Source organism: Macrosteles quadrilineatus, unplaced genomic scaffold, assembly GCF_028750875.1.
Source record: "Macrosteles quadrilineatus isolate MER2022 unplaced genomic scaffold, UCM_ALF_1.0 Scaffold_2__2_contigs__length_208266976, whole genome shotgun sequence".
Lineage (NCBI taxonomy): Eukaryota > Metazoa > Arthropoda > Insecta > Hemiptera > Cicadellidae > Macrosteles > Macrosteles quadrilineatus.
The window spans coordinates 78,914,633-78,939,649 of record NW_026542595.1 but is presented as its reverse complement, the minus strand read 5'-3'; the positions used below and the strand labels follow the sequence as shown (position 1 = coordinate 78,939,649).

General features: G+C 36.2%; 1 protein-coding gene across 1 annotated transcript in view; it reads right to left on the bottom strand.

Moving 5' to 3' along the window:
* The window catches only part of LOC128987000 (ankyrin repeat and SAM domain-containing protein 1A-like), a 140,059-nt gene that overhangs the window by 43,459 nt on the left and 71,583 nt on the right, over positions 1 to 25,017 (bottom strand). Inside the window, exons 8-12 of the mRNA XM_054407642.1 lie at positions 23,694 to 23,883; positions 23,338 to 23,505; positions 22,509 to 22,754; positions 22,126 to 22,356; positions 10,506 to 10,707 (exon numbers count right to left, since the gene is read on the bottom strand). Coding sequence (XP_054263617.1) covers positions 10,506 to 10,707; positions 22,126 to 22,356; positions 22,509 to 22,754; positions 23,338 to 23,505; positions 23,694 to 23,883 — 1,037 coding nt within the window. The remainder of the gene's footprint in view (positions 1 to 10,505; positions 10,708 to 22,125; positions 22,357 to 22,508; positions 22,755 to 23,337; positions 23,506 to 23,693; positions 23,884 to 25,017) is intronic.

Genomic DNA, 25,017 nt, shown 5'->3' with positions numbered 1-25,017 from the left:
TGATAGTTGAATATTGTTTCAATAGTCATGTACAGTATTGTCATGTTGTCGGTTTCACGAGTATCGATGATGGTACAAGTGCGAGTATAATTACCATAGAAAATCGATAAATTTATGTTAGAGACTTGTACGGTCAAACTAAAAATGAACTTCACCTAACTGAACAAAAGAGTAAACAGACACAAAACCACAAGATTGAAACGCGTCTAAAGACGTGGCGAGCACATTTAATTCCCGTTATAAAGACATACAATGAGTAACTCTATCTGGTGTGATACACGAAGAATGGACCCGATGTGTATATAGACACAGCCACCCTACATCAAGGGTTTCTGGGTAGTGAGGGTGGCGGATGTCACGAGATACTGCATTGTGACCAGTGACTAGTCTGCGGTCTGTGTGACGTCATGTCCGGTGGCTATGACACCTTCCCCTTCATAGCTAGACCCTCAGCATGATCACACATTAAATGATAAAATAATTTGGCATTATACTTGATCTAGGTTTACATTTATCCAATATAAAGGACATTGGTCAGCGGGTTTTCTGCAGCCTGAGACATACAATCTTTTGTTACACCTCAAAAACTTCTCAAAAACCCAAAAATAAATCAAGAAGTATGTAAACGATCATGAAGGTAAGTCCATAACCGCGAAAATATAGCATTTAATTAATTCACTGTACGGGTAGGCATGTTGAAGGTGAAGTAAAACTGTAACGTGTGAAATTGTTGTTGGTTTTTAAGCCGATGTGAATGGTAAATTACGTTTTGACCATTAAGTAAAAAGGTAAACTGGGTTTTTAGGGTACAAAACCTACCAAATTCACACTTCCTTGGTCAGACCATGAAGCAATGACAGTTAATATTTTATCCTGCCTAGAATAGATGTCAATTTAAAAATATGACTAAGATTTTGAAATGATGTAGTGATTACTACAACAATGCGATTGAAAATAAGATAGTTTACTAAGGCCCGATTTCACCAAACTTTTAAACCGCCGTTAAGCCTTGCTCTAACTGCAGTTAGCTCTTAACTGACGAAATCGGATTTCACCACTCGCCGTTAGCGCTAGTTTAGACTAAACCGTCGTTAGATAATTAACTGCCCAATTTTGACCGGTTAACTTCTTTAATCTTTCGTTAAGTAAATATCAGCTGGCTTTAAGTTTAAAGTTTATATGGAAAGGCGAAATGGTAGAAGAGAATACGGTACGAATTAGCTTTTGAAAGTAAGTGATGACAATGAAGTGGCCTATGTTGTTCGCCTAACTAGGTGGATAAGAGAAAGGGTTAATGATTTTAATAACAAAGATGAAATTGATTTTATTATTAGATATGAACTATCAAAACGTTTGGAATTTTTCTTTAGGAAATGAATAAAAACCACTGTAGTGGTTTGTGTTTAGGCTATCCCACATAGTGCATTGCTTTAGGTTATCCCACAAGGCTTTTAGTTAAGGCGTATATCTGTGATCGGCGACCGCATTGAACTGATTGGTGATCAAGAGCCGTACTATTTTATCCCGGCTAAAAAGAGTGTCCTGGCTCTTCTACCAACATTATCAAATTTATTATTTCATTGTTCGAAAAAATAGGCTCCCTTTCCTTCTCCCGGCGTTGGGTAACCCTAACCCAACGTTCAAACAATTGTTTTGCGTTCGGTCAGACGTAAGTAAACCAAAATCTAAACCTAAATTGTCATTATTGTGCTAGTATTTTATAGAAAATAATTATTTTTGTGTTATCTACATTGTGTCTCGATCTTGTAATTCTTTTGACTCCAGTTTTTTTCACTACTTCAAATGTACAAAACTGCTTAGTGAACAAACAGAATATTGAACATCCCTGTAAAAAGTTGGATTGATGAGTCTTGACTCGACCGCAAAACTCAACCAATTTGTTCCTCGAATATGTTTGATCAACATTGCTTTGCCTTTATTTACTTATGTTAATTGTTTTGGTATTTATTCTTGCTTTCTGTTGTTATTTTGCTCAGAATCTATTGTATTCCTGTAAGCTTGCTGTCTCCAGTTTTGTTTTCACTACCTCATAAACACTGATTTGTTTTCTAGGTTATGTTTACTTGCTCCCGTAACAGCCTGGTAAATGACAGTTCAGTGCCACTGCCACCTGGATTTTACTCTAAACTCTCGTTTATAAAACTAGCGTTAGTTTTGACGCGTTTTCGTTGGTGAAACCAGATTTCCTTAACTGTGGTTTAAATCGTCGGTTAGTTTTAACCGAAGTTTAATTAAACCATCGTTAGCGAGAATTTGCTGAAATCGGGCCTTAGTTAAATAAACAATGCGGGAGTTATCTCGTTACTCTTAGATGTTATTGTATGTAGTTTGTTGTGATAAACATTGAGTTAGCAAACAGATAAGGTATGTACACAAACAAATACAGCTTTGCGAACAGCGAAACAGGTCAAAGTTCGAAACTTAAGACTCACCATTCGTGGTAGCAAAGGCCAACGACTATATAATGATGTTTATTCACAAATGTATCTAAATTGTGATTGCAATAGATATTACTGTCGATTGTAAACAAAGCTATAATTGTTAATCCGTACTATAATTGCTTTGTGGTCATCAATGGCCTATTGACCCTCATTGAGATCTGACACCACTAAAAGTTGTTTTGCTAACGTTTTCAACAATATAACGGTTTCAGACTATACAATTGTTACAAATGAATACCATCAATATTCTTCTGCAGATGATTATTCAATTATTCTGTACTATAAGAACGCTTTACAAACTAACATGTAGAAACTTCAACAAACCGCTGGAAATGTACCATTCAGGTTAGAGTGCAAATAAATAAGATGACCATTGACAATTTGATCATAAAATGAAAAATGAAAAATGAAAAAATCATATAACTTGAAAAGTGCAGAGATTTCCAGCAAATAATAACCCTTCGCAAATGTTCAACAGATTTTTACTTATGTAGAATAGATAGAAGAAAAAAGCATATTTCTTGAAAACCTTTTTTCTAAGCTCGTGTAGTCGTATCACAGGGAAAATCTACACTGTTAGAAAGATATTTTCCTTTAGATGTGCAGAATCCCATTAGATATTAAAATAGGCCTACGATAAAAAATAACCACTAAAAATAAAAAAAATAAAATGGGCCTCATGGGTTGCCATGCTAGTGAAGAAATAATAACGAAAGGTAAACAGAAAATCAAAACGCTCGGAGGAAATTCCAATCACATGTCTTATTTACAGCGTGGGGTGAAAATAGAGATGTCTTTTTGGTCGAGTTTTCGACCACTGGACGACCTCTAGTATAAATAAACACCGGTATCTACACAGGCAATTCTGTGACTGACCATTTTTTCCCTAAACTCGTATGAATGAAAATACGAATGTGTAGAATTTCACAGATTGTAACAATATTTTTTAAATAAAAATGTAGGCTCGATACGCAGCTATGTCAAAAGATGTTATCACATGGCACTAACATTCCGGATGGTCGACAGAGCGGGTGAAATGTGACATCTACAGCAAAGGTACAAACTGCACTCGCTGGAGTGTGCAGCAGCAGCATGCAGAATACAACACGATGCATCAATGCACACTGCACTACACACTGCACATTGTACGGCTGTAGCTCACACTTCCTCATCATCAAGGACAACGATGCCATGTACAAAGGTAAAAAAAGAAGAACATTTAATTTATATAAAAATATATACAAACAAATTAATTTCTACAAATATTTACAGTATACAAAATAATAATTATGGGTATTTTGGTATTATACCGACCACATATATTGTGATTTGACGTTGTTGGGGTCAAATACATGAAACATCTAAACGAAATGGAATGGGAAACAACGCCATAGTCTTGAACATGTTAAAATTTACGTTTCCCTGAGCAACGTAAAGCATACTGTAGTGAAGGGTCGAGTGCCAGTTACCTAAAAACTTTGACGAGGGTAATTTTACAGCCTTAGGCTTGGCGGTGCGAGTGCCAGCCAGATATCATTGACCGGTTCCACGGTGCGTTGGGTAGGGGGTGGAAAGATCAACCGGAGGGGGGAGACGAGAAAAACTTGTTTGAGGGCTAAAGTAAAACTATTATAACCTAATCTAACCAAACTTTCTGATTATGAACAAATAAAATGAAGGTTTACTAATTGTATCAATATTTTCAATCGATGTTATATATGCTATGAAATACTTCTCCCCTGAATCACTCTACGCTCTGGGGAGTCAACTGGCACTCGGGCCTACCTGACGGTTTTGACAGATTATGACCCCTCGGCAAAAAATAGGCTGGCACTCGCTCCACTTCCCATGTGTTAGCGCTTCACAATTTGCAATCGCTAAAGACTGTAGTAGGCTAGGTTCTATAAGACCATGTTACGCATATAACAATAAATTGCCTGTTAGGATGGACTGAGACTAGTAGACGATGATAAGAGTTGTGGGTCAACGGTCAACAAGACAGCTGATTGTGACATATCATCTGAAATTACTACTGTGTGGAATCGCTTAGGACTGAGCGGAAATGACGCGGAAATAATGAAACAAGATGTTTTGGATGATCCAGTCTTCAAAATGGCTGTGAAAATGCCTGTATCATGGAGTTAAATGAAGAAGGATGACTAAGTAAATCTTAAATTTTAAAATGTATTCCAAGAGCACAAAAACTACACAGATTCTGCGAAATTCCGGTAAAAAATGATGTTCTAGATTTAATCTTAAGGGTCAGTTCTAATTAGGCACCTTTAAAATATGCTTTAGTCAGCAGCATAAGGCAATAATTAAATACAAATTATTAAAACAATGATTAATTATTGTCGATGAATTAAATTAAAATAGTAACAACAATGACAAGATGAAACATCACAACCCTCCAGTCAACTGTTACCTATGTTAGAGGTGCTAATGGTAAAGCAATTAAAATACCTATATTTATGTAGGTGTAGGATTTATCGTATTGTTCAAAATAAGCTGTGTTGAATTGGTTTAAATTGACTAAATAAAATGGCGAACGAACGAATTGATGATAGAGAAAAAAGTTGTATAACATCTTCCTATTCTTAGATTAACTTAGAATTTGACCGAATACTTACAGGATCTAGCGAAGATAATCCACAAAAACAGCACTCCCGGATCACAGAATGTATCACACACTAACTTGCACTGTATATTCACAGCTGACTACATGTGTTGCGTATCCGTGTGGCGCGGACTCACTCACTCACTCACTCGCCACTGACTGAGTGTTATCACAGACCAGCTGATGCCAGCCAGGGTCACTCTTCACTCCCGCCACAGCACACAACTTACCAACTCACTGACCGCTCACTTACAGTACTTAGTAACCAGCGTTATGATAACTAGGACAATAACGACCGTCACAAAGATCGTAATTATACTATCAAGTGCGGAACTGTTCCAAAACAAATTTTCGGAGCAGTGAATTTCTGATAATTTTCTGAAGTGTCTCAGCCCCGCATTCTTTTCGAAGCAGAGCCTTTCCAAGTAGCACCTGGTCGAGGACATTCATTTGGAGTAGTGCTTGACCTTAGACATGCTTTCGGCACAATGCCTTTCCTCCATTCCGAGCAATGTTTTCGGAGCAGTTCCTGGCATTTCACCTCTTTTTGGAACAGTAGCTTAGAGCCGAACCTTTTTCGAAGCAGTGCCTTTCGCAGCAATACCACACACCTTGTCTGGCTAGGTGTCGGGGCGCTTTCTGGTTCTGGAAGCCCGACTACAAATACTGACAATCACTCTTAGCTTTGGGCTATGCGATATACTAACTATGGCATGGCTGTTAACATTAATATGTCTACGCTATATCCTTTAAGTCTGATGACTCAGAAAAAAAAATTTGTTCTTTCGCACAAGGCACATCTTCTGTTTCTGCACTAAAAATGCATACCATGAATTAATTTCACGACCATCATATGCGTCATGTGTTTAGGGGCAATATATCTTAAGATAACAGGCAGAGATATCAGTTTTCAATGGCAAAATGATAGTTCAACTACTGTCCTTTTTGTCTTCTTAGATATATAATCTATTACTTAACCCTTGTTGATAACTTACTACATAAATTTATCCAAACGGGGACGGATAGGAAATGATGATTGACCTATTCGTTTAAACTTAGGTTCTATTGATAGGTTATTATTTAAAACTGAATTTGAAGAAACAATAACGATTTCTTGATCATAATATTTCAACAAAGATTAGTTTAAAACCCATCCGCAAGGCAGTGTTTTATATCAACATGAATCACACTGCATGTGTACAGTGACGTAGTATCTGTGACGTCATCTAACGGGAATGAGCCTCATGCATCGTTACGTCACTTGTGTGATAGCGACATCGGGGCTTTCCTCGTGACGTCACGCTGCAATTGCGCGATGTTGATACGTCACGTTATTCTACAAGTCGATGGGAATCATAAGGAAGTGAAGCTAAGGAATAACGAACAGGGGCCTAAGGAACAGAATTACTTCGGTCAGACTTTCTGAGGATTTAAAAATATGTTGTGAGAAAAGTTAAAGATGTAGAATAATTAACCAACCATGTCGCCTTGAGACTTCAGTGAAAAATCTAGAAAGCGGAATTCCAACACAACGAGATGACGTTAGATCAAGATCACAAAGCAGGTAACTTAACGTCACGGTGTCATATAACAGTCAAAGACAGCTAAAAATACAACACATTGTTTTTATAGGTTACGGGAGTGGATCATAGGTGGATCATTCTTGGATATCTAGACTCGTCTAGAGACCGTTTCACTTTGTTACCAAACAACGAATGGACACGCCTATGAATAGTCACCTACCAAACGACTTCGCTCCCACAAACTGATGGTTGAGGGGAGACTCAACTGAGTTTTTTTTCCGTTGAACACGAAGGCAAAGATGTTACTCGGGTTGATTAGGCGGGAATTGATTATTTGAATTGGATGAAGGACAGTTTGTAATAGTGGATGCCGGCTGAGACCAGTCAGTAACTACACTGCAATTACAGAACTCCCAGAGCCACGCAAGTTTCTTCAGTTCGCCGAGCCGAGAATGTGAGTATATCGTGGGAGGGTCCCAGGCCCCATGTGGTGGTGGCTGATGTTGCGCATTGCGAGGGTCATCTATATAGTGAGAACTGCTCACACAGATACTCATCACATCACTCACACACTCACACGTGTGAGAGAAACAAAAACATTCTGCAACACTCGCGGGAATGGAACCATTGCACTTGCTAAATGAAGGCTACAGTTTGGTCAGTGAATGTTCCACAAGTTGCAGCTCTACCCATGCTTTGCAGCGGTGTATGGCTGATGGCACGGCACCTAGGATAGCAAAGAGCGTATTTTGTTGAGTCTTCAGAGGGCAATCAGTTACAAAATATCAACGTCATCTCGTTATTTACTTCGGTTCTTTCAAATCAACTCTTTTACTAAAGAGTAATATCTACTTTTTCTCTGTGGTTGTTCGATAGTGGGAAATTTGTAGCTTTAAGAATGTAAAATAGTGTATATGTTATTTTGTTTGTCATGTCATGAACTGGAGACTAAACAATATTTACTTCATAGGTTAACTCAAGACATTAAACCCGAAGGCAGGGCCCCATGTTGACATTGAGTAAAACTTATCCTTGGTAGACCTACAAAGATTGTTTCTGAGTAAAATCTCAGATGAGTAAATTCAGTATTTTCATAAAAATAAAAAGTACCGTATATATAGAGTGCTGCGAATAACAAACCAATCTCACGACCCTAGAAACCAACGCCAACTAATCACCCTGAAGTAATATTGACAAAAGCTGTTGCTGTCATGTTGTTTATAGACGCATGAACGTCTAATATTCGTAGACGTGATATCTGTCGCCTGCTAACACCTGTCTGCTTAAAACACAGTTGCGGAGCATTAAGCTGGCGAAACGAGTGATTATAAATGACTTCCATATTAAAAATGTACAACATCTGAATCGGGAAAAATGCAAACTTTCTTAAGCAAAAATTGTAAACGTTGGGTATTGTTTGATTGATCTCAAATGTTGTTGATGATCAAAAATTGTTGTTGATCTCGTCGTATATAAATCCAATAAATTTAAGCCTATCACAACCGTTTCTTTATTCTACTTGAACAACACTACCCTTCCTCGACTACGTAGATTACATATTTGGGTAACAAAAAATTTTAAATTTCAACGTTTTTTGCTGTGTATGAAGAGGCTACCAGTACCTCCCAACCAAAACCCTCTGGTTACGCCTATAATTTGATCTATGAATCTATCACCATTGATCAAGTACCTTACAACTTATTTTTGCCAGTACATATACAAACATTGTACCACCTCAGCGTGTCCAACCAAGGTCCACCAACATTCTCACACATTTCCCTGAGGCGGTTTGGGACGTTTTACCAAACAATTACGAGACGCATGCATAATACATCTGACCACGCATAAAGCCGCGTTTACACCAAAGTTGACAACCAAAAGTTGACAACCAAAAGTTTACAACCAAAAGTTGACAACTAAAAGTTGACAACTAAATGTTGCTCCTCACTAATTTAGAGCAACTAGTGGAAAACTTGTTGCCAAAGAATAGGCGCGTAATAATCAGTACAGTGTGTAAGGATGTCGTCGGACGAAGAAGGTGCAATCATTCCTAAACAGAAAATAATGTTTACTTCAGTTACATTATTGAATCAGCAATCTGGCACATACTATCTCCCATTAGCTTGTCAACAACCATTATCGTTGATAAGTGATTAGAGTAATAATGATATTTAATAGGTATTTAGTAACTATGTTACTATGATATTAGGTCGCTGCACGACTGTATATTGTTTAGAACTACAAGGACCTCAAAGGTAGTAATTCAAGGGTCTTTATTTATCATACTAAGTCTTTATTAAAGTCGTTTCGGCCATTTCCGAAAAAATCAAATTTTCCGTCTTTTTATGGGAAAATCACCATTAAAAATCAAAATCTCTATAAAAAATTTTAAAATACCTGGAGATATTATGGATTAGTACCTACATACAAATTTTAATCAAAATCAGGCCACAGGCGTGGTCTATAGCTCTGTACACATCCAGAGTTATCAGCCATAATTGTATTAAAATAAGTTAGAAAGATAGCTACCGTAACATTTACCCTATTATAATAATTAAAATAATTCAATAATACACATTTACAATATGTATACAATATGGGAAGGGGAATAATTCTCCACTAGTTTTCAACAAGTTGCTTGCGCAAAGCGCGTAGCAACTAGTCTTCAACTTTTTGTTGTCAACTTTCTTTGATCTTACCGACTCTCCGCGGGAAACCAAAATTTAGTGGAAAACTTGTTGCTCCACTAGTTGACGACGGAAAAAGTTGCTGCATTTTGTAGAAAAAGCAACAAGTTTCCGAAACTAGTCGACAACCTGGTTGTCAACTTTGGTGTAAACGCGGCTTAATAGCGGGTCGTTACGCGGTCGTGGGATCGGCAAAAACGTTAACAAGCCGGGGACAAAATGTGAAACCGTCCAGAACAATTATAATCCGGCGACGACGGGCGACGGGGGAGGATAGGACAGTTGACCCAGAGAGGAACATCCGGCGGGTGGTCCGTGCATCCGGTGTCCGGTCTGCATATATTAGCATCCTATTGTCACCCCAGCTCTAGCCTACACTCTACACACCTAATAGCTGGTGTCCACAACCGTGTCATCGAAATGTAAACTAGAGTAGTTAGTAGTTGAAGGTAACTGTTGAAACTAATAAATGTGATTGTACCGTGAGCAATGTCGGGGTTAGCTGTTTTATTACGTATAAACGGGTGGGTTGTGTCAATTCTGATTCTACTAGATAAAATATATGTTTATGTTTAATTCCAAACAGAAGAAATTGTCTGTGTTTAAAGGTCGCAAGATATATTTGAGCCAATTTAAAACGATGTGTTGATGAATCAATGATTACATATTTTGAATTTTGATTGTCCTAGGGCGCATTGCAAAGAAGACACAGTTGTATTAGGCGATTTTTTTACCTCTAGAATTAAAGAAAATTAACATTCACGAGTTTAAAAACAAACAAAATATGTTTTAAAAGAATACAATACATTTCAGCATATTCTTCTGACGAAATTTTGGTGTCTTTAAGGTATTCCTGGTTCGATTTAGATTTGTGTCTTGCTTAACTTAAATTTTGTAACGCATGTTATATCGACAAAACTACAATGAACACTGTTCTTGGGATTCTTACTCAATTTACACGATTCCTACATCAGTCGTACTAAGAACCGCAATCACTGTCTATTAACCTACCTAAGAGAAAAATCAAACTAAACAACGAATCAGTTCAATCTCATGTAACGAAATCATATTTGGCGTGAGGTCTCGACGAATGTGTTCTCGAGGTCTCACTGAACGAGTCTTCTCTGGGCATTGGTCCTCTTCGGCCTAAACGGCAACGCAATTCTTCGAACCCTCAAACTACCAAACACTCCATGCAGAATACAAAGTGACTCACCAGCGAAGGGGACGTCGCCGATGTACTCCTCCACCTGGTTGTTATCTGTAGAGACGCTCTTGTCACTGAGACTGACGCTACTGGACAAACTGCCGCTGGAATGGTCAGCTGGAGTATTGGCGGGAAACACCAGGAGCAGCAACTCTTCATCTGTCTCCGTCTCCATGTCTCGCGATCTTCTCTTCATCATGTTGCAATATTCCTGAAAAGGTGATATAAGGTTATTTGAGTTGTCCCCATTCCTAGAAACAGCAGCTCCTCAGTCCCACGCCAATGGATCTCCTTTTCAACTTGATATAGGAATACTGGAAAAGACGTTAGATTTGGAAAAGTTTCCATATTCAGAAGCATTAGCTCTTCATTTGTGCTAGGTCTTCCATCCTCCATGTATGTTTCCTGGAAAGAGAGGTTAAGGTACAGAAAAAAGGCTAATAATGAACATTCCGTTTTAGAAGCAGAAGCTCTTTATCTGAGCCCATGCCCGTGACTGTTCACCATTACACGGTGCTACTGGAAAGGAGGTTAGGAAACAGAAATGTCCCCTTGCTTTAGAAACAGCTCTTCGCCCGTGTCGTCAATGCCGATATATTTTTAATCATGATACAGCATACAGCATTACTAGGACAGAGAGGTTGGAATTAATAATTTCCCAGAATCTAAAGTTCTTAGTTAGGGGAAATTTTCAAGTTGTTTCACAATTCTAACTTCAGTCCAGAAGAAGATAAATCTGATAACAAAGAGGTTTCAGTAGAAAAAGCATAGGCTCTTTGTCTCTTTGTATAAACAAGAAGGGTTCTTAAAACACATGATACTTCAATTGTATTTATTTAATTTATAATTACAGGGATATTTACGCTCTCAGCGGGAATGTCTCTTTGACGTACTATTCACACATTACACTCCCATAAAAAAATTAAAATAATTATGTACTGTACTTCGTGAAATTTTAGAATGAGAACAAAATGATGTTTCCGCTTCATTATGTAACTAAGAGCAGAAACTAAAAAAGTCTACATGATGTTTTAATTAAATTTATGTAAGGCTTATTTAACCAATTCTATCATTTGTACTCTACATTGCAATAATTTGCACATTTGCGACAGATATAATAAAAACACAAGGGGAAACACTTAAACTCGTGAAATTAATTAATTATATCCATTCGTGAAATTTGAACCGAATCATATGCTCCAATGTTTTCTGTTCAAAAGGTTACTGTAATAATCCGACATTGCGTAGGTAGAAATCTTAGTCAAATTCGTCAAAGCTATTCCTAAAATTAAAACCAAAATTCTAATTGGACGTGCAATTTTTTCCATACTTCGGCCATTTATATTATATCTTTAAACTTATTTGCCTAAGCGATTGGCGATTGTGAGTCGGCTTCACACAAAAGTACCGCATTTAATTTGGAGAACACCGGGATAGCACAACATCTTTCAACATAACTTGTTTCAGAAGAGTTTTACATCTTTTGCAAGTATTCTTTCCTAGACCCTACTAGACCTTTTCCAACGGCATTCCAAGACTATAGTTCGGCCGCTTAGAAAGCGACCTCCTCTAGCATTGGTTTAGCATTAGCACACAGGTCGTTTTCTATGCGGCCGAACTATAGTTGCTTTCCCTCACCTCCGAGCAGTAGCTTAACTCCAGACTCTGCTCGTGGTCGTCGTCCATCCACAGAGAGTCATACCACACCGCGTCGTCCACCCACGTGGCGTCTTCGCCATCCGTGTCGCTGGTGTCACTAAACCCGCACCTCTGAGGTTGTCTTCCACCGACACTGCCCGTGCCTGTCGCCACGTCACGGCCCATGCCTCGCATACACGCCAGCGTCATGAAGATCTCCGTGCACAGCGACATGTCCGCGTCCATGATGTACTTCTTCAGCGACACGATCACCGACATGATGACGTCACAACTCACCGAGAATGCACGAACATGGTATAACCTAAGGAGTGGCACACTCGGTGTTGTCTACAGATTGTGCATACGATCGTTTCATTGAAGAACGCATTTCGTATCGGCATAAGCAAGGACACCAAGAAAACCAAAAAGCGCGTGCGACGTACTAAACACTCAAAATCGCCAAACTCCAAAGATGGAAAAAGCTACACACGATATTTAACGTTTGAAACCCATTCTAATTTGTGTAACTAAACAGAACCGTAATATTTATTCCACTTATTCCTGGCACAAGTTATAGGTACAAGGATAGGTAACCGTATACTCGCGTCACATCCAGGACCAAACTGAGGAAGTGACGGAGATGGTGACATTTAAAGGTCTTCGGCGCCGCATCGTCGTCCATCGATCCTGTGTCCGGTTACGGCAAACATTTACCTTGACAATGATGATTACTCGTAAACACTATGTAGGGACGTCTTAGATACGCAACTATTACTCAAATATACGCCTACTTTACAAACAAATAGACTTTTGAACACAGTTTGAGTCCTCAGTACCGTAAGCGAAACCGCGAACTTGGTGACTTTCAGTAACTGACTGCTGGCAAATACTAGGATACAATGGTGGAAATACACGCTACTGATTCCTCAAATTCACGGTTACATTCCTGTCAAGTAATTGACTGCTGACAAATACAAGGATACGATATGTAACCCCAAGACATACATACGCAATTGGTTCCTCAAATTCAAGCTTACTTTCCAATCAAATGGTTTGATATTTTACACAGTTTGAGACTGATGCACCCTTAGCGAAACTGTGGGCCGCACGAAACCCTGGCAAATACAAGGACCGCAATCGGTTCCTCAAATCCAAGCTTACTTTCCAATCAAATAATTCTACTTTAGAACACAGTTAGTCCTAAGAGTCCTTAGCGATACCACAAGCCCTATAATTACCCGTATAAGCCCTGACTGGCGACAATACAAGGGCCTCTCATGGTGTGAATGTAAGTGGCTGCGGTTGTAAGGTGGGCGATGTTAATTGCACGCCAACAGCCACTGAGCCACCAACGCCACCACCGCGGGGGGCGAGTGATTGGGCGACCCGACGACCCCCTGGTACAGGGTGAGAACCGTGCGGGAGTCGGGGCTACTGCCGTAGTAGGTGAAGTGGTCTACAACGACGACGATCAACGGGCCTACTTTAAACCACCTTTTTACCGGTACCTACTTTTAAAAGATTAAGTAAACGATTTTGGATACAAATATTTGTGCAACTTGTCAGAGTTATCTTTTTTTAAACGAGAAAAAGTTTGTATTTTGTATATAGATTTATTTTATAAGAACTAAAAAAACCGTACTACGTAATAACAAAATTTAATCATTAATTAAACTCAATGACGTTCAAAAATTAAAACAGTTTGAGCTTTAAATCACATTTTCAAGTCCTACATATTTTATCTTTTATTTGTTTAATTTTATCCATCCATAGAACCTAGGCCTAAATTGTGTTTGATTCAGTTGTTACTTGGAGTGGGCAAAGTAAAATGTTGAGAAACCGGCTGTTTTACAAACTATATAAAACTAACAAAATGCAACTATGTATGGAAAAATGAAAATATTTGTCCTCGATTCCAGCTCAAACTGATATTTTTTTCTTTTAGGGACAACATTTGTTTCTTGAGCTTGGTATTGAAAACAGCCTTTTTGCTGCAATAAATGTAATTTTAGCGAATTTCCCATCTAGGGATTAAGCTATTACCGTAGGTCTCATGGTAAGACCTGGACCCGGGACCGATTTACTTTTTAGTTTTTAAGGTCAGCTTAGTCTGCAGGTTTGCTGCTGCGGGAGTATTAATTCAAGTCTAAAGATACGTAAATTAAAATTGCGAAACGAGAACACCTCTAATACTATCTTGTATATAGAATTAAGGTCATGGGTTGCGACGCGCTAGATGCATTATCCTTGTATCAGTCCAAAAGGGATTTGACCCATTAAATGTATTGAAACAAAGTTAAGGATCGGCGCATTCTCACATCAACTACACAACACAACGCCAATTAGTATTTTATACCCGAAAAACACAACGCCACTGTCTACTAATTACTCGCGATTCGAAACAAGCTAAAACCCCAAAGAGAACACAAGAGGTAGGAATCCTCAACAGAACTGTATCTAATTAGAAAAGAGCATCGAGTGAAAGAGGCTCTGACAAAGGCGAATGTGCTTTACAAGCCAAGCAATGTCGAGCTGGAGTGTTTCTTTCAGCTGGATTATCCGCCATGTTGGCACATTTAATGAGATATTGTATTGTAAGACAATTGATTAGCGACTGTGCCTTGCGAGGCGCGATGTTAATTAGATCACATTAACCACTGTATTGCCGCTTGCTGGATACACACGACGACGCTATAACGCTATAACGTGATACGTCTATAGCGCTGTAGCTGTAACAATGTTACTTATCGTACACATCTCAACCGTACAACATATGCTGCGTCAGTGATCGCTGTTAATATTATTGGGCCTCATTTGAGGGATTATTTTCTTTATTTTGTACAGTTGTATCCGCCATGTTGGCACATTTAATGAGATATTGTATTGTAAGACAATTGATTAGCGACTGTGCCTTGCGACGCGCGATGTTAATTAGATCACATTAACCGCTGTATTGCCGGTTGCTGGATACACACGACGACGCTATAACGCTACAACGTGATACGTCTACAGCGCTGTAGTTGTAACAATGTTACTTATCGTACACATCTCAACCGTACAACATATGCTGCGTCAGTGATCGCTGTTAATATTATTGGGCCTCATTTGAGGGATTATTTTCTTTATTTTGTACAGTTGTATCCGCCATGTTGGCACATTTAATGAGATATTGTATTGTAAGACAATTGATTAGCGACTGTGCCTTGCGAGGCGCGATGTTAATTAGATCACATTAACCGCTGTATTGCCGCTTGCTGGATACACACGACGACGCTATAACGCTATAACGTGATACGTCTACAACGCTGTAGTTGTAACAATGTTACTTATCGTACACATCTCAACCGTACAACATATACTACGTCAGTGATCGCTGTTAGTTTATTAGGAAGATGTTAATTGAGGGACTATGTTCCCTCTCGATTTGTAAAAACAAGTTTGTATACAGTTGTCATAGAAAGTGACATTTTGTTCGTGAGAATTAGTTTAGAAAACAGCTGATTTATCAAGATGCATTCTTCACTTTCCTAGCAATTTCGTTTTGTTCAGTTGTCATCCGGAGTGAGGAATGGTAGGGGCAAGTAAAATGTTGGGGCAACTGAACGAAATAAAAGTTGGGTTTAGTTTATTTCATTTAATAATAATCAACAAGAAATGGGTTAAATCTAGAGTAAATGAATTCTTGCGTGTAAAATGTTAGTCTATAAATAAACTTAATAAACAGCGTTTTCGTTTTAAAAACTAAGTAATATTATTAATTCGTGAAGATGACCAACAGTATAGTAATGGGAAATATTTACGTTTGACGAATTTAGAGGTTGGAAATTACATTGTTTATCCCGTCACAACAATGCTGCTCAACCCTAACCTCAATGTTGTATTTTTTGATCAACATAAAATAGTTTTTTAGTTGCCACAAACCAAAAAACTATAGACAAAATAATAAATGTTGTGTTCAAAGAGTCTTTTAAACTCGATGAAATATAAGCTCGCGGCTTTTCTTTTGTGTAATTGATGAGTTTTTCTTGTTTTGACTACATACAGTTATCTGTGATATTTTTCCTTTTTTTGCAAGCTTTGGCTGGGTTTGTGTACAAATTTTGCTATGTGATGATACTTTCTCACATGAGGACAGTATTGATCGTCGTCTTTTTTAATAATGTAATAAATAGCCCAGAAATATAATGGAAAACGATTTTATAATGAAAAAAATATTAATACATCTTTTTAACAATTATACCAAACCAAAACATAACATACAAAAGGTAAACAAGACGATTAACATTTGATCAGATATTAGTACGGACATTTTTTAGTACCTAGCTGTAATGGAAGCCGTCCATTATAATCCAACGAATTAAATTCTCTATATTTTTTGCAAAAGTTGTATTAGTTATTGTCGGTGCAAAGTCAGTGATTGATATGAGTTACAAATTTGCATCTGTAGCCATGATAGAGGTTTAGTTTTGTTACTATTATTGATATTTCATCACGTTTCAGGACCAAGATTCCCCTTGTCATTGGACTATCGACTAATGATGTTATCTGACAAAAGATCTTCGACATAAAAAAAATGAACAAGACCGGAGACTGGCCCCTTCCCTTACAAAAGCCAAAAACGCAGGGACAGAAAAACACAAAACTCCGTTTTCACATTTTAACACATGATACAGCGAGACCCATAAGCTCCAATAATGCTGACAAATGTTAAGATGTTTTTCATTCACCTCACTCTTTATTCTGTGATTGTTATAGCGATGTAAAAAATATTTTACAAATTGTACAATGATACGATTTTAAACCATTTTTGGTTACAACCTCCTTATAATAATCCTTCAGAATCCGAAAGAATTACTTAGCATTATTTTTTTAAGGTTTTAAATCCACATTTATTATAGTACTAATAATACAGGATTATCTGTAAAGTGTATATTTGAGCACCCAACTCTTCACCTCTAAGACATCTTATGCTTGTTCTCACATTGCAAACATACAGTGCTGGCCAAATTATTAGACTAAACTCATTTTTATAGTTATTTGGTTTTTTTTTCAGCCAAAAAACTATTTTATTACTGGTTAAAGTACATATTCTTATTTGTGTGTTATTTTTAAATATTATAAGCTAAAAATTCTGTTTTTTTATTTTCACAGGTGGTAGCCCTGAATTATTTCTTTATTTTTGCTGTTTTTACACCAAAGGCAGGGGTGCCAACTGCAAAATTAAATAATGAAGTTTTCAGCTTATACTATACTTAAGTAACATACAAAAGACATTTTATACTTAAATAGGCAATACAATAATTTTTATGCAATTTTTATGTACGAAAAATATAAAAAAAACATGAAAAAAATGCATTAGTCTAATAATTTGGCCAGCACTGTATTTGTCATTCCTTACTTCAGCTTCAGGTTCCTAAATAAATGTTTACTTGCAGCCTTACCTCATTTGCTTTAAATTCGCTATGACTAATGATATCAAATATTCATTGTCAACATTAGAATCAAACGGAAAATTATTTGAACGCCAGAGAAAAATACACAGGAGAATGTGTCAAAATTGTACACTCAATGAGGTTCAAGGATCCAAAGGATATCTATAATTGACTAAGTATTCAAAATAAGTGTGGATTGATTGCCCAAGGGTTACTGGCATTATTGCATTTGTAGATTCCAGTACTCAACTTTTTAAAGCCAGTAGGTAGTACATGAGGTAGAATAGTATACTGTAGTTGTAATGTGAGTTTTAGCATCAAAATTAACTAACAATATAAAGCTTTGTTCTTACCTACTTTTGTAAGGTATTTTAATTTCAAACACGATTTGAACTTATTTTTATAACAGAACTAGTTGTACAAAATTTTTCACCATGTAGTAATTAAATCAATAAATAAAATAATACTATTTTAAAATTAATTTTTGAGTTTTGTGATTTGTTATTTATTCTGTATTAAAGTTGTGTATACATGTACTATAATTTTTCTTATTTAAAGGTTGAATTTTTTCCAAATGGATTTGATTGGCGAATGTTAATGGTATTAAGTTAATTTAACTTTTTGTGTATATGTATATATCTTCTTATATGGAATTTTTTTTTATAAATAACATAAAAATAAAAGAACATAAGGTGAAATATATTGTATTACTTAGTTTTTTTTTCATATTTATAAATAAAATATAACAAATTTAAGAATTAATGTCATGTTTTGATTTATTGTTTGCAAGGTTTAATTTCATTGTAGTCTTATATACTGATCTCAAGGCTTGTGTATATTAATCTAGAGGTTAAAATACCTTTAGATTAATAGATTAATAGAATAGGTTAAAGGTATTTTTACCTCTAGATTAATTTAAATTTGTGATCAGGAGGCAAAAAAAAAACAAACAGAAATGAAACTTGGGTATATCCTTGAATCGTACAAAATGTTTATAAAATATTGTTGCTCAATTATTTACTTTCACATTCCATTAACAGCGTATTTACTAAAATTATTTTAGAGTCTAAAAATATACAGACACTTAAACCTGCTACACATAGCATAATCGACTAAATTGTACATAGAAAGGATGATTATCTCATGAAAATCAAGGAGTAATGAGAGTTGAAGATGATTACTCAAGGTAAAACATCATGAGACTCTAGAGATGTGTGTTGTCAAACAAACAACATGTCAAACAAACACACGCTGACTGCTCCCTGGTGTAGTTTGACACACTTTACAGTTTGTTAGGAAAATTAATATCTCATCTTTGATACTACACTGTTGAAGTGTTTGCTAATTCAGTAATCAGAGACATTGCTTTCTAACAACTAGGAATAATAATTTTGAGATGGAGTAAAGAAGTAAAAAAAGGATTAAGTGTCCTATAGAAATATTATATGTTAATTTTTTTTATTTGTTTACATTATACAAACATACAATTTTGTAGATATTGAAGTACTCAAGTAAGTGAAATCTTCACTTTTATTGTCTTAATTTAGTAGATAATCTACATAATTAAAACATGGGTAATTTTAAAAAATGTATCAAATTAACATTTTTGCACAGATATTTATACTGTAGTATATTAGATACAGTTGCTTTACCCATCAGTGAGGAAACAGAAAAGCGAAAAAGTGGCTAAATATTTTGTTCTTTAAAAATCAGTTCCATTCCAAACTACCATTGAGAGAGGCAAAACTAAACTGTGAGTTTTTTTTTCAATGAATATCTTTTTGGTTGGTGTACATAAATATAAAAATCTAATTCAAAGTATCATAATAATTTTACTTATTTGTGAAAATAAACATATAGGCTACATAAATCATAAAAGGTGAAACAAATTGCTTTTATAGACGGAATAGCACCACCACTTTCTAATAACACTGTTCATACAATAAAGTTGTATTAGAAAAAGGGTTGCCATCATACAAATGCAAACCAGAGTACAAAATCATTCTAACCGGAGTAAGCAATAATACTCTATTTGTCAGAAAAATGTTCTATAGCTTTTTGGGGAGACGCCACCTTCCTTAAGTAAACCATCATCACAAATTAAAAGGACATTAAAGAATGATAGGACCTTCAACAATTATTGTTAAAAATCAAATATAAAACATTAATTTTACATTTTAATTTCAGAAAATTAAACATAAGACTTTGGTATTAAGTAAACAATTTTAATAATTTTATTAGAGCAAATCGTGCCAAATTAAATCTTTCTGTCAAGTTATTTGTGAATGTTGCATGCGCTTGTTTAGCATACCTAATGAAGATTTTTAGGAGGAAAGGATTTTTTAAGTTTTTATTCTACTTTCTTAAGCAATACAAATATTCAATTGGCATTAATATCAGTTAATTAATTTTTTAATCAATTACTTAACAAGTAGGACAGAAAATGTACGCATTGGAACGAAATATTCACACAATTTGCAGATAACCTATTAAGTAATAACAATGCATTTTCTAGTATAAAAAATCAATTTTGAATGTAGAATATTACTAAACAAACAAATAATTCATTCTTTTATTAAGATTTGAAATTCTTATACAGTAGTTTAAAAAGGACAGAATGTTTTACCTTCACTAAGGTTTATTAAAATATTTGTTTTTTTATCAAAACTTGATTAATTGTTAGTTTAGAATCTAGTTTTGTTTTTGTATGAAAAGAAAAAAATGAATTTAATTCTTTTACCATCCTATAAGTCAATGTTTTTAATGCAACAACAAAATAAGCTAAAAATAAGAATGAGTAATGAGTTTAAACAGAAAATGTTAATATTCAGTACACTCACAAGAATCACTAGCATACAAATAAACCTGTTTAAATATAAAAAAATATATCCTTTAATAATAGATAAACGTAGTTTCGCCTAAATTAGGTATATCAAGTTTATGATTTTTACTTAAGTTGTTTTAAAACGGGGAAAACCCCCTTTCCTAAACTGTTTTAATATTTTTGTTTACCAAATGTTTTTTCGGATGAAAAGATTGGCTCTTTTCATCCTAAAACATTTGGTAAAAAAATATAACAAACATAACATTTTATAAAATTTAATATGAGTAAAATAATTAATCAAACTAAACAATTTAAGCTTTTCAAATTAGTTTAGTTGCATCCGCAGAGTGCAAATTAGTGTAACCTTGAGTTAAACAAAGTGTCAATTTACATGCTAACATCTAGGCTTAAAATAATGTTCTTTATGGTGTTTTGTGTATTTTTTTGAAAAGGAAAACAACTTTGTGACTTTAATTTCACAAAAATATACGTCCTGTTTTTGTAAAAAAGTATTTAAGCATTTTGAAGACTGTGTAAATAAATGTCAACTTATTGTTAAAGATTCTAGTTATTTTTATGTTATAGGAGGATGTAAACATTCATAAAGCGCACAGACAAAAATGTCAATTACTGTTCTGCTGGGAATTAAATACAACTGAAGGATGAATATATATTATTTTATTTTAAATTTCACAGATAAAAGTTGACGAACAGACAAAAGCTCTATTAGAAGTACAAAGTACAACAATTTGATTATGAAAATACTATTCAGAAAATAAAGTTGTATTAGAGAAAGGTTTGCCATCTTACAAAATTATTATAGGAATACAGACAAACCGGAAAAAAACAATAATACTACTATCATAAAACATTTGTATAGCTTTATGGGGAGACCCAACCTTTCTTAAGTAAGCCAACACATAATTTAAATGAACTAATACGGATTGGTAGGATCCAACCCAAGCCATCATAGATAGAAGTCCAGCTCTAACCTCAAGATCAGATGTGTTTCATACATTATAAGTGATTTATGAATTTGTAGGTGATTTTGTAAAATACAACGCTTAGCCATTCTAACGTATACATTTTGAAGTGTCTACCTTGAACACATTACTTGGGGGTGAACAATCATGTTCTAAATCATCACAAAAGGTATCTGAATTACCCTGAAACTATAACTGGATGTTCCTTTACAATCACATAGAAGTTGGACCAACACAGAAAAAAAAAACAATTGTTTGTTTTTTCAATACCTCAGATTATTTTATATATTTTTTTCAGATTATAAATAATTAAATTTACAATTTGTTTAAAAATTTCCACTTTTTGATCGCTATCCAGTGAGGTGTGTGTAAAGATAAAATTATTGTAGGGGTGCCCAGCCACTGTCCTGTTCTACCCCTCTACTTGTAGTCAAGTTTGCTTGCTTCAACTTGAATGCTGCTGTACCTGGTGAGTTACTGCATAAATGCTGCATTCACTAATTGTCGATACTTCATTGCCTGAAGTCTAGCTTGAAATGAGTATAAAGTTGTATACGCTACATAGGTAATGATGTGTACAACTTTACACTAATTTCAGGTTCATACTAATAGAAATTGTAAAACAAACACACGCACACCACACTAATAAAGATGAAAAGAGGGGCTGGATAAAAAAAAACTAGTCTATATGACTTCTCAAAATAAAAGAATTTGAAATAATTGGGCTCATTATAAATCACACATGTTCATACCTGACTAAGAGGTCGTATCCGCTGGTGGATACTGCGCTCTGCCTCCAGCGCTGATGGCGGGGGATGATCAGGTGTGGGGGGCTGCTGGTAGTGTGTGGGACTGAGTGGACAGTTAGACGGGGGCTTCTTGTGATCCCCGTTGAGCAAACTCTCTTGTGATGACTTGAATGTGATGTAAGCACTGGATACAAAGATGGGTGAATCACTTGTGGCTGGTGAATACGCTTCCACCTGGAGAAAAAAGAACATAGGTACTTTTAAAAAGAATTATAGTAAAATTTTTCATAAAATATTGGTAAATTCAAGAATTCCAGATAGAAAGTGATTTAAAATTCAAATTCAGTTTCAGATTACAAAAAGAACACAAAAATAAAAACAAGTACCTTGCGGAAGGGCAGGTCGCCTCTGCTCAGGATGACGGAAGGGTCGCAGTTCTCGTAGCTCTTGTCTGTTATCCTCCGCAGTTTCCGTCTAGGGTTTGTTGTTCTCACAGGCATGTTCTCATACAGTGATGTGATGGCGACAGGCTCGTACTTGTCATCTGATTCACTCACCATACTGCGTCTCAGCTTCATGTCTACGTACTGATCAGCAGATACGCCTCGCCTCAGCTTTGCACACGCCATCATCTGCAACGGGGAAGGAACATCTTGCAATTACAAAAATTGGCAAATTACATTTAAACAAAAATTACTTTCATTCAAACTTACTACTTATTACTTTTGTACTTCAATAGGATGAAAGAGCACAAAACCCCCAAATATTAATGGTGTTATCTAAAAAGTTTTTATGATGAAGTTCAGGAGATTTTAAGGTACCTCATGAGTTGTGCAATAAGCCTCATACAGAAGCTAAAAAAAATTAAAAAGGCTCCTAAAAGAAAGTTAGGGGAAAATAATAATAATTTATTGACAAGTTTGTTTGGACCAAAATTAAAATATTATTCATGACAAAAAGGGCTAAAATAAGTTTTGGCTTTAGGATGCTCAGGCCTTCTGCAATACAGGGTTTTTGAAAAGTCCAACAGACGTGAACATGTAAGTAATTTGCTGTATGCCTAAACAATGTTTAAAAGCTGTCTAATCTTTATTCACTACTTCAATATTAACTAATTCATGTGACAAATACAAATTATCCATGAACAAAATTTTGTGGACCCTGGTGTATTGCCAAAGATCAGAAACTTCACATGAAGAAGAAATAGCTAATCACCTCGTCCAGGTCGCCATGGCTGCGAACACCACTCCTCGCCAGGAACAGGTACTCGTAGGCATGGGCGGAGGGAGACTGATGATGGTCCGCAGACACAGACATGAGCGGCATCAGGTGAGTTGGCGACACTGACAGGTTGCGCCGGGGAGGCTTCTTTGGTGGTGTGGGCTGTGAACATAATTTGAATATCACTAAACGTATCTTGGTACAGTAGATCCATTTCTACAATATAAGGGTCCAAAAGTTAAACAAATGACATTTTGTTTTTCTTAGGTATGAACTATTAATAGTTTGTTGAAAAGTCATCAAAGACAATACTTCAGCTTACAGTATAAGAAATTGCCACGTATACTTACAGAAACTTTGTTATTGGCAGTGGGTGAGGGCTGGGAAGGCGCCATGGGCAGATAGATGTCTCTAGGGGAGGGTCCACCAGTGCTGGATGCTGTGGAGGAAACACTCATCTGGTCCAGGTCTCTGCCCTCCAGAGAGTCCATCAGAGACTTGGAAAGTCCGTAGTGTCTTAGTCCGTCATTGCCACTGCCTCTGTATAATTAAATCACATTTCAGTTACACTATACTGGAGGAATTTTGACTGTGTAGGTATCAGTAGCTAAACTAGTTCCTGGTAAAGTAAGTAGTAGCCAAACAAGTCCCTGATAAGGTAAGTAGTAGCCAATCTAGTCCCTGATAAGGTAAGTAGTAGCCAATCTAGTCCCTGGTAAGGTAAGTAGTAGCCAATCTAGTCCCTGATAAGGTAAGTAGTAGCCCATCTAGTCCCGGGTAAGGTCAGTAGTAGCCAATCTAGTCCCTGGTAAGGTAAGTGTAGCAGCCAATCTAGTTCCTGATAAGGTAAGTAGTAGCCCATCTAGTCCCTGGTAAGGTAAGTAGTAGCCAATCTAGCCTCTGGTAAGATAAGTAGTAGCCAAACAAGTCTTTGGTAAGGTAAATAGTAGCCAAAAAACACCCCGGTAAGATAGGTAGTAGCCAATCTAGTCGCTAGTGAGGTAAATATAGTATCCAAACAAGTTCCAGGTAAGGTAAGTAGTAGCCAAACAAGTCACTGATAAGGTAAGTAGTAGCCAAACAAGTCCCTGATAAGGTAAGTAGTAGCCAATCTAGTCCCTGGTAGTCTAAGTAGCAGCCAATCTAGTTCCTGGTAAGGTAAGTAGTAGCCAATCCAGCCTCTAGTAAGATAAGTAGTTAGCCAAAAAAGTCTCTGGTAAGGTAAATAGTAGCCAATCTAGTCCCTGGTAAGGTAAGTAGTAGCTGAACAAGTCCTTGTTAAGATAAGTAGTAGCATAACGAGTCCCTGGTGCTGGTAATGTAAGTAGTAGCCAAACAAGTCCCTGATAAGGTAAGTAGTAACCAAATAAGTCCCTGGTAAGATAATTAGTAGCCAATCTCTAACAAATCAGACTTAACTTACGTATTTAGTGCTTGGAAATTCTGATACACTATAAGTTAAAAGCCTAGTGTATTATGACACTGGTTCGACCTTTACCGTTGTGAACTTAATGGTTTAGTAAATATTATACACAAAAAATATGACTAAAACGAAGCCATCATTAAGAAACATGAATATAGAAATTGTCGTCCAAATAAATCGCTGATGCAACTAGGGTAATTAACCCTGGCAAAGCGTGTGTTTAAGACGAGAAAAACGTGTCCCAAATAAAT